At 44.9% G+C, this 10,326-nt stretch overlaps 4 protein-coding genes across 4 annotated transcripts; all 4 read left to right on the top strand.

Annotated features, from left to right (window-relative positions):
• Positions 1-806: 806 nt before the first annotated feature.
• Positions 807-2,322, top strand: SJAG_02285 (deoxyhypusine hydroxylase). The gene has a single exon (XM_002173459.2). The coding sequence runs from the start codon at positions 1,123-1,125 to the stop codon at positions 2,116-2,118; it is 996 nt and encodes a 331-aa protein (XP_002173495.1). The 5' UTR covers positions 807-1,122; the 3' UTR covers positions 2,119-2,322.
• A 104-nt stretch (positions 2,323-2,426) lies between these two features.
• Positions 2,427-3,205, top strand: SJAG_02284 (hypothetical protein; the record flags this gene model as incomplete). Its single annotated transcript, XM_002173458.2, has 3 exons — positions 2,427-2,707; positions 2,761-3,107; positions 3,180-3,205. The coding sequence occupies 3 exons, from the start codon at positions 2,427-2,429 to the stop codon at positions 3,203-3,205; spliced, it is 654 nt and encodes a 217-aa protein (XP_002173494.2).
• An 878-nt stretch (positions 3,206-4,083) lies between these two features.
• On the top strand, positions 4,084-4,736 carry SJAG_02283 (60S ribosomal protein L20). Its single transcript, XM_002173457.2, has one exon. It carries the CDS (start codon positions 4,147-4,149, stop codon positions 4,660-4,662), a length of 516 nt encoding a protein of 171 aa, XP_002173493.1. The 5' UTR covers positions 4,084-4,146; the 3' UTR covers positions 4,663-4,736.
• A 273-nt stretch (positions 4,737-5,009) lies between these two features.
• SJAG_02282 (clathrin heavy chain Chc1) lies at positions 5,010-10,237 on the top strand. The gene has a single exon (XM_002173456.2). The coding sequence runs from the start codon at positions 5,093-5,095 to the stop codon at positions 10,088-10,090; it is 4,998 nt and encodes a 1,665-aa protein (XP_002173492.1). The 5' UTR covers positions 5,010-5,092; the 3' UTR covers positions 10,091-10,237.
• The last annotated feature ends 89 nt before the right edge of the window (positions 10,238-10,326 follow it).

Here is a 10,326-nt window from a genome sequence, read left to right as displayed (position 1 = left end):
CGTGGAGCGTGTTTTAATTAAACAAAGTTATAGTTACGCGTTGAAACCATTTAAATAGCAACACGACGCCTCTTCTTCCAACAAAGAGCCACACGCTTTAATGGAACTTGTATTCAAAAAAAAGTTAAGAAGTGCACTCGTTGTGAAACTGATTGATTCTTGTTCTATTCAATTGCTCTAGAACAAACATATTTCAGTCATCTGTGTAATGCCGACTACGAAAAGTGTGCTTTTCTCTAAACCGTGATAACAAGGCTCATGAGCGTAGACACGAACACACTAAGGCTGACGGATAAATTGGAGAAAAGCGCGAATTGCGACGTGATCTAGTCCCCGGAAGAGCCGTTCACATATTTTTTTAGTTCACCCGTTGTCTCCACTCCTCGGGATTTGTGATTCTCCTGGCTTAAATGCGTGTTTTTCGCACTCACGAATACTAAATTCGCCTTTTTTTCCCACATTCCGGATTCGCTCAGCCAATCCTAATACGGCCGATTTTTTTTTTGATGTTCAACAGCCTTGTTATGTTGTGATTTTACTAGCGTCTATCAAGAAGCACTGGATCTGAATCCATATCAATAATTTTATTACAGCGAATCGCCTTAATGCACGTCGTTTGCTGTACGAATTGAGCTTCTTCAATAATTGTTAACCGTTTCTTTTTTTTTTTTTTCTGAAATTGAGCACGCCGACAATTAACAGGCTAACTCCGAATTCACCATCATTCGATTGGTTTTCTATCGAACTATTCTGTGACCGTGAATGTTGACGATTGGTTCCTTGTAACAATTGCGGAAAGTTTCATAGGTTACCGGTTCGCATCTTATTTATCGACTTTGAGCCTAAATTGCCATCCTTCCAATTAACTCAAAAGGGCGGTATTTCCTCTTCCCTGTACTCTCCGTATCTTCTCTCTAGTTTGCTAAGTTCCTCGTTGCATTCGTCGAATACGCATATACTAGATACACATTTCGCAAAATCAAGTTTTTGTTGACTTTGCCTCTTTTTCAATACTCAACAGAAATCGGATATCGGTTTTTGTGGTTTTTTTCGCACATCCCTCTGCATCCACAGTCGTGGTTACATCGCCCCTCAAAACACATCCTTTCCTGAACCAACACCATGTCTTCTGAGACTGCCAATCAAAAAGTTGACCAAAAAGTCATTGACGAGCTCGAGAGAGTTCTCGTCAACGCCGACAAGAAGACTCATCTCAGTCTTCGTTACCGTGCTCTTTTCAGCTTGAACGCTTTGGGCAAGAAGGGTGACTCTCGTGCCATCGACGCCGTCTACAGTGCTTTCGGCGATGATTCCGAGCTTTTGAAGCACGAGATGGCTTACGTTCTTGGCCAATCCGGTCAGAAGTACGCTGTTGAGCCTCTTACCAAGGTTCTTAACGACCTTAACCAACAAGTTATGGTTCGTCACGAGGCCGCTGAGGCTTTGGGCGCTTTGGGTTTCCCTGAAGCTCTTCCCGTTTTGCAAAAGTACTACAAGGAGGATCCTCTCGTCCCCATCAAGGAGACTTGTGACCTTGCCATCAACCGTATTTGCTGGAAGAATGGTTTGGAGCGCAAGAACGAGGTCATTTCCACCAGTGAGTATGACGACGTTATTGACCCTGCTCCTCCTTTGCCCGATGCCACTGCTGCCGATGTCAGTGCTGAGGTGAAGAAGCTTCGTTCCGAGCTCATTGACCAAAAGCTCCCTCTCTTTTATCGCTACCGTGTCATGTTCCGTCTTCGTAACATTGGTACCGAGGAGGCCGTTGAGGCTCTTACCGATGGTTTCCAAGATCCCTCTGCCCTTTTCAAGCACGAGGTCGCTTTTGTTTTCGGCCAATTGACCTCCCCCAAGGCTATTCCCTCTTTGGTCAAGGTTCTCGAGGACAAGTCTGAGGCTCCTATGGTTCGTCACGAGGCTGCCGAGGCTTTGGGTGGTATCGCTACTGCCGAGTGCATTCCTGTTTTGGAGAAGTATGCCAAGGATGATGTCCGTGTTGTTGCCGAATCTTGCATTGTTGCTCTGGACATGATCAAGTATGAGCAATCTGGTGAGATGGAGTATGCCTACGTTCCCAAGGCCGGTGGAAAGGTCCCACTCGAGAATGAAGAGTAAACGTATCACTTTGTTTAAGAGGCGGGGATTTTATTCTTCCTAAGGTTAGCCGTTCTCTGTTCTTTTTTTTTGGTTTCTTTTTTTCTCCCTAGACATACAACTGCGCGTCTGAACAAAAGGTTCAGCATTTAATAAGATTGGTGAAATGGTGGAAGCTTTGGGTAGTGAACCATGTATGTGTATTCGGTGTTATTGATTTGCGTGGTTGTTTAATTTGATTTGAATTTTTTATTTTTTTTGTTTTTTTGAGGAACTTTCATTTTCATGACCTGCTCACGACTTTACGGCGAGGTGAGTTTCCTTGCTCTATGTTTCGTAAAGTAATTCGCAATGGTCAATCCTTGCTGAGGTTCATGCCCCAGCATCAGCTTCCGGCTGGAAAAAAACCACTGACTATTGGATATTTGTCGAATTATGATTTCCATGAAGAAGAGGTTCGATATATCATAAATAATTATCGAACTCTTGCGTCGCGAAAAAATATGAAAATACGATGTGTTCCGCGGCAATTATTACGGCCGTTTGCTCGCTGGTACAACGAGAATCCACTCTGTCTACCTAAAATAATACATCATGACTATCCCTTTCGGTTAGTTATAATGGCTGTAAAAAAGCTGTCAGTAAACTGGCTGTCACTCGTAGTCGGACAAAACGAAGAATACGTTCGGCTTTCATAGAGGCCTTGGAGCGCTCGTACAATGGAGATGGTGCCTTGATTCCCAAGGAAAATGTGGATATAATCATTCAAGTGTTTGATGACTTAAATGAAGTAGCTCCAGAAGAACTCTTCTACAGCGTTCAAGGCCTATGGAAATCTGCTATAGCAAGGTATCCAAAACAGATTGCACGACCTTGTTCGCAAGAGACTTCTTCGAAAACGGAGAATTCGAACGATCAGTCTATATATGATTATGTGAAATATTGGTTAGAAAACAACGGGAAAGCTGTTGATCATGAGGCCCTTCATCTAGCCATGAACGTGGCCAATGGTAAGTTTAGATAAGAGAATAGTTATGTGAGTGCAGCTATACAAACAGTAGTTAGACTTATGCATTGTGTAGTAATACGGAAGCAGCCCTTCATTTGAACGTGTATTTGTTTTACGTAAAAAGCATCCTGCTAGTCACTTAGAGCTACTCGGGATATCTATATAAGAACAGATGCTATTTATTATTAATTAATCATAAAAAAATATAAAAAAATAAATAAAGCCGAGATTCTATTGAGAAAATGACTAAAGTTGTGTCAGGCTTCCTATGAAGTAGTAACATTTATTATTATGAATCAGTACGTACGACAATTAGAATGAAACTCGTACAACCAAAAGATGAATATACTTAGGATTGTTGTTACGAATTGCGGTAAGAGTAACTCGTAAATCATGAATAATCTCTAAAATAATATATTGTTTCGATATTTAAGCGAAGGGATTCACGGTCATACATGAACCAGTTTACCTTAGTGTTAGAAACAACTCTTTTCGACGAAGACTAAAACCCTAAGACTATAACTTAGCTACTTTTTGTCTATATAATTACACCATTTTAAACTGTAAACTGTATCTGCACCTTAATTAATAATCGCTTGGGCCACTCATTCTCGTCCACTCAGTCTGCAATTAAATCGCTAATTTATTCTATACAAAAATGCTACATACAGTTGCTTATGATAAGAGAGACTACAATTACAACTACAACTACAACTAAAATTATGCTAAGGTAGACTACTACTAACCCTAAACCCTAAGACTTAACCCAAAACCCTAGATTCCAGAGTGTAAACAAACATACACCAAGTCTACACCCTCTAAACTTAACCCTCATTTAGGCCCAAGTCACTGCCTACCAACTCACACCTCCTCTCTAACAGACCTGCCCCCGCTTAGCACCCCCAGCACCCCACCTACCCACTTAGCCCACCAAGACCCTTCGACCACCACCACATGCCCCCACAACAAAAAACAGTCACAAATGAGAAACTAACTTTCTTCCCTCCCAACGCATCTCTTTCCTAACCAAGTGAGGAGAAATGGCACTCAAGGAGTATCAAGTCGTTGGTCGCAAGATTCCTACTGAGCACGAGCCCGTGCCCAAGTTGTTCCGCATGCGTTTGTTCGCACCTAACGCTTCTGTTGCCAAGTCTCGTTACTGGTACTTCTTGAAGATGATCAACAAGGTCAAGAAGGCCACCGGTGAAATTGTTGCCGTCAACGAGATCAAGGAGGCCCGTCCCTTGCAACCCAAGGTCTTCGGTATCTGGATCCGTTACGACTCTCGCTCCGGTACCCACAACATGTACAAGGAGTACCGCGACACCACCCGTGTTGGTGCCGTCGAGTCCATGTACGCCGATATGGCTGCTCGTCACCGTGCTCGCTTCCGCAGCATCCGTATCCTTAAGGTTGTCACCGTTGAGAAGAAGGCTGACGTTCGCCGTAACTACGTCAAGCAACTTCTTGAGCCTGGCTTGAAGTTCCCCCTTCCTCACAGACGCGACTTCGGCAGCAAGCTCTTTGCTGCTCAACGTCCCAACACTTTCTACTAGACGCTTTGTTATGCTCAATGCGTGTAATAAAATCACGTCTGGAGGTGAATCTCTGTTTACTGCGGGTTCGTGTAGAGGCGAGTTATTCAGTACGTTTGGTTTAGTGTGGGGATAGAGTTCGAGCCTATTACGTGCTCCGTGGGTTGTGTAAGAAAGCGGAACGAAGTGCGGAGTAATGCATACTACGGTGTAATCGCAGTTTAACGAGGAGCAATGCACAATAAGGCACTTTCTTGCATTCTCCAACACCTCATTAGCGTACGTTCCTCTCCTGACGTCATTCAGCATTAACGTTCTTAGAAGCGCGGGGCACGGGTCTACGCGAGCATTTCAACACGTGGGCCTACTGCACCAGAACCCTTCAGCTTCCACACCTGTCGACTCCTTCCTTTCCCTACCACGACGTAGTTTCGGGCCGTGGAACTAAATTATGTCTCAGCAACTACCAATACGGTTTAATGAAATTTGCTCTCTCAGTCAGGCTAATATTCAGCCGTCGTCCTTCGTGTCGACGAGCTTGACGCTCCAGTCTGATCATTACGTTTGTGTACGCGATCAAGTTAACGGCACTCAACAGGTCGTGATTGTGAATTTAAAAGATCCCACAGATGTTCTTAGACGGCCTATCTCTGCAGACTCAGCAGTTCTGCATCCCAAACGGAAAATTATCGCCCTGAGGGCTCAGCGTCAGCTGCAAGTCTTCGACTTGGATGCCAAGAGCAAAATTAACAGCCATATTATGCCTCAGGATGTTGTATACTGGACATGGATTAATGACAATACACTGGGTATCGTGACAGAAACGTCCGTTTACCACTGGAGTTTGGCCGGCGGTGCTCCTTTCAAGGTATTTGACCGTCATAGCTCGTTAAACGGCTCCCAAATCATTTCGTACAAAAGCAACTACAACGAGAAGTGGTTTACCTTAATTGGTATCTCTCCTCGCGACAACAGGATCGTCGGTAACATGCAATTGTTCTCTCAAGACCGCCAAGTGAGTCAGCCACTCGAGTGTCATGCCTCAGCATTCGGTGTCATCCGTCCTGAGGGTTATGCGAACGATGTTCAAGTTCTTGCCTTCGCCAACCGCATTCCAAATGGCGCAAAGCTGAGTGTCGTTGAGATTGACCGCAAACCCGGTCAACCGGCATTCACTACGAAGACTGTTGACGTATTCTTCCCCCCAGAGGCCGTGAATGATTTCCCTGTTGGCATGCAGGTCGGCCCCCGTTACGGTGTCGTGTACGTTATCACCAAGTACGGTTTCATTCATGTTTATGATCTCGAGGAGGCCAAGTGCATCTTCATGAACAGAATATCTGGTGAGGGTGTTTTTGTCACTGCTCCCGATGAGGAGACTGACGGTGTGATCGCTGTCAACCGTAAAGGCCAAGTTTTCAGCGTTTCCGTTAATCCTGATACTGTCATTCCTTATATTATTAGTAAGCTTAACGACCCTACTCTGGCTTCCCTCCTTGCCTCGCGCGCCGATCTCCCTGGTGCTGATGACCTCTACATCAAACGTTTCCAAACGCTCTTTAATCAAGGTAATTACGCCGAAGCTGCCAAGGTTGCCGCTTCCTCTCCTCGCGGCATCCTTCGCACCTCGCAAATCATCAACCAATTTAAGCATCTCCCCACCGTCCCTGGTCAAATTGCTCCCATTCTCCAGTATTTTGGTACCCTTCTCGACAAAGGACCTTTGAACGAGCACGAGACTTTGGAGCTTGCGCGTCCTGTAATTTTCCAGAACCGTATCCAACTTTTGGAGAAATGGTACGGCGAAGACAAATTGGCCTGCACTGAGGCACTTGGTGACCTTGTGCGTCCTATCAATGCCAACTTTGCTTTGACTGTTTACGAACGTGCTGGCGCCAGCGACAAGGTTGTCTCCTGTCTTGCAGAGCTCGGTCAGTTCGACAAGCTTGTTACTTACTGCTCCGAAAAGCAAATCACTCCTGATTACATTTCCATTCTGCAACAACTTGTGCGCACGAACCCCGACCAAGCTGCCACCTTTGCTTCCCAAATTGCCGTCATGGATCCCTCCATTGATGCCGAAAAGATTGTTGACATTTTCATGTCCCAAAATCTTTTCCAACAAGCTACCGCTTTCCTTTTGGACGCTTTGAAAGATGACAAGCCAGAGCAAGCTCATCTTCAAACTCGTTTGCTTGAGCTGAATCTGCTGAACGCTCCACAAGTTGCAGATGCGATTTTGGGCAACCAAATGTTCAGTCACTTTGATCGTGCTACTGTCGCTTCGTTGTGCGAACGTGCTGGCTTGGTTCAGCGTGCTTTGGAGTTTTATGAGAAGCCTGCCGACATTAAGCGTGTCATTGTTCACACCAACTTACTTAACCCTGAGTGGTTGGTGAATCACTTCAGCAACTTCCCTCCCGATGACTCTCTGGAGTACATGCGTGAAATGCTTCGCGCTAATGTTCGCCAAAACCTCCAAATTGTTGTGCAGATCGCTACTCGCTACTCTGATGTTTTGGGTCCTCAACGTCTTATTGAGATGTTTGAGAAGTACAAGACGTTTGAGGGTCTGTACTACTATCTTGGCAGTATTGTCAACTTGACATCGGATGCTGATGTGGTCTTTAAGTACATTCAAGCCGCCTGCCTGATCGGCCAATTCAAGGAGGTGGAGCGCATTTGCAGAGACAACAATGTCTACAATCCTGAGAAGGTCAGAAACTATCTCAAGGAAGCCAAGCTTGCCGACCAACTTCCTCTCATTATTGTCTGCGACCGTTTCGATTGTGTGAATGAACTGGTCTTCTACCTTTACAAGAATCATCTTATGCAATTTATTGAGATCTACGTTCAGCGTGTTAATCCCTCAAAGACACCTGCTGTTATTGGTGCCTTGCTCGACGTCGACTGTGATGAGACCGTTATCCAGCAACTTCTTAGCTCGGTTCACGGTCAAATTCCCGTGGACGAGCTAGTTGAAGAGGTGGAAAGCCGTAATCATCTCAAGTTGTTGCTCCCTTACTTGGAGTCTTTGTTGGCTGCTGGCAATCAAGACCGTGCCATCTACGATGCTCTCGCAAAGATCTACATTGACTCGAACAACAATCCCGAGACCTTCTTGAAGGACAACAATCAGTATGACACACTTACCGTTGGTAAATACTGTGAGAAGCGTGATCCTTACTTGGCATTTATTGCCTATGAAAAGGGACAGAACGACATGGAGTTGATCAACTTGACCAACGAAAACAGTATGTTCAAGCAACAGGCTCGCTATCTCTTGAAGCGTTGCAACTCTGATCTTTGGGGTTACGTTTTGCAAGACAGCATTTACAGAAGACAATTGTTGGACCAAGTAATTATTACTGCCGTTCCCGAGTCTTCTGACCCCGAAGCTGTTTCCATTGTCGTTAAGGCTCTTATGGACGCCGATCTGCCTTCGCAACTCATTGAGCTTTTGGAGAAAATCATTCTTCAACCCTCTCCCTTCCAAGACAACGCCAGTCTTCAAAACCTTCTCTTCCTCACAGCCATCAAGGTCGACAAGTCTCGTATTTCTGATTACATTGAGAGACTTGACAAGTACGATGTTGATGAAATTGCTGAGATTGCCGTAGAGAACGGTTTGTTTGAAGAGGCATTCTCTATGTACAAGAAATTCAATCAAAACGAAAACGCCATGAAGGTTTTGGTTGAGGACATTATGAGCTTGGATCGTGCTCAGAACTTTGCTGAAGATATTGACACCCCCGAGGTGTGGTCTCGTTTGGCTAAGGCTCAGTTGGATGGACTTCGTATTCCTGATGCCATCGACTCTTACATTCGTGCTGCTGATCCCAGTAACTACGCTGAGGTTATTGAGCTTTCTCGTCGTGCTGGTAAGAATGAGGAGCTGATTAAATTCCTGCGCATGGCTAGAACCCATATGCATGAGCCTGATGTTGACAGTGCGTTGTTGGTCGCATATGCCAAGACCAAACAGCTTACTGAGATGGAGACCTTCCTGATGGGTTCCAATGTTGCCGATGTTGAATCTGTTGGTGATGAATGCTATGAAGATGGTCAATATGAAGCCGCTAAAATTATGTACAGCAACATCTCAAACTGGTCCAAGCTGGCCTCAACCCTCGTCCACTTGGGCGAGTACCAAAGTGCAGTTGATTGCGCTCGCAAGGCCAACTCCATTAAGGTCTGGAAGCAAGTTTGTAAGGCGTGTGTTGATAAAAAGGAATTCCGTCTTGCTCAAATTTGTGGTTTGAACTTGGTGGTTCATGCTGAAGAACTTGGTGATCTTATTCACCTCTATGAATCTCGTGGCTATTTCGAAGAGATTGTTTCTCTCATGGAAGCAGGTCTTGGTTTGGAGCGTGCTCACATGGCATTTTACACGGAACTTGCCATTTTGTACTCTAAGTACAAGCCTGAAAGTATGATGGACCACTTGAAGCTGTTCTGGGGTCGCTTGAACATGGCCAAGGTTATTCGTGCTTGTGAGCAGGCTGAAATGTGGCAGGAAACCGTATTTTTGTATGTCCATGACCAAAGCTTTGACAATGCCGCCGATGTTATGATGGAGCAACCCACTGCCTTCGACCACCAATCCTTCAAGGATATCATTATCAAGGTCGCTAACCTTGAGCTGTATTATCGTGCACTTAACTTCTACCTTGAACAACATCCTACGCTGTTGACTGACTTGCTTGCAGCTTTGACGCCCAAGATCGATCATTCCCGTGTCGTTAGATTGTTTGCCAAGTCTGAGAATACTCCACTCATCTTCAATTACCTTACTGCCGTTCAACATCTGAACATTGAGGCCGTCAACCGTGCTTACAATGATATTCTTGTCGAGATGGAGGACTACAAGTCATTGAACGTTTCCATCGAAAGCTACGATAATTTTGATGCTTTGAGCCTTGCTAAGCGTCTTGAGAAGCACAGCCTTCTTGAGTTCCGTCGCATCGCTGCCAAGATTTACAACAAAAACAAGCGCTGGGTGCAGTCTATTGAGCTGTCGAAGCAAGACAAGTTCTACAAGGATGCAATTAACACCGCTAGAGACTCTGGTAAGGTTGACATCGTTGAGGACCTTCTCAGCTACTTTGTCCAAACCGGAAATTATGAGTGCTTCGGTGCGATGTTGTACACTTGTTACCACCTTCTTCGCAACGACCTTGTTATGGAAATCAGCTGGCGCCATGGCCTTCAGGACTATGCTCAACCCTACTTCATTTGCTACCAAGCTGAGATGCACAACAAGATCATGAGCTTGGAGAAGCAACTGAGCGAGCGTCAAGTGACTGAACCTGCAGCTGGTGATGCAGAGGCACCCATGGCTGGCAGCGGTATTTTGGGTAACACTTTAATGCTTACTAATGGCAATTTGGAGAACGGTAACACTGTTCCTCAATCTATGAGTATGCCTCCCGTTGGTTTCGGTCTTTAAACCATGGGGCTAACTCTTCCTAATATTTTAAAATGACTCTATTCAGATGACTTGATCTTTTTTATTTCAGTTCTTTTCGCGGGAAAGAATTACCTATTGCTATTTTGTGTTTGTTCCATACGAAATCTTAAATTCCAGTATCAACAATCTTTGTGGGGAATGGGAAAAAATGTAGCAAGGGACAATGTAGGAACGTTAATGGTGTGTATTTAATCTCATAGCGTTTAGCTTTTCTT

This window comes from Schizosaccharomyces japonicus (assembly GCF_000149845.2).
Source record: "Schizosaccharomyces japonicus yFS275 unplaced genomic scaffold supercont5.1, whole genome shotgun sequence".
NCBI lineage: Eukaryota > Fungi > Ascomycota > Schizosaccharomycetes > Schizosaccharomycetales > Schizosaccharomycetaceae > Schizosaccharomyces > Schizosaccharomyces japonicus.
The sequence above is the reverse complement of the archived record's forward strand: the minus strand, read 5'-3'. Positions and strand labels throughout refer to the sequence as shown.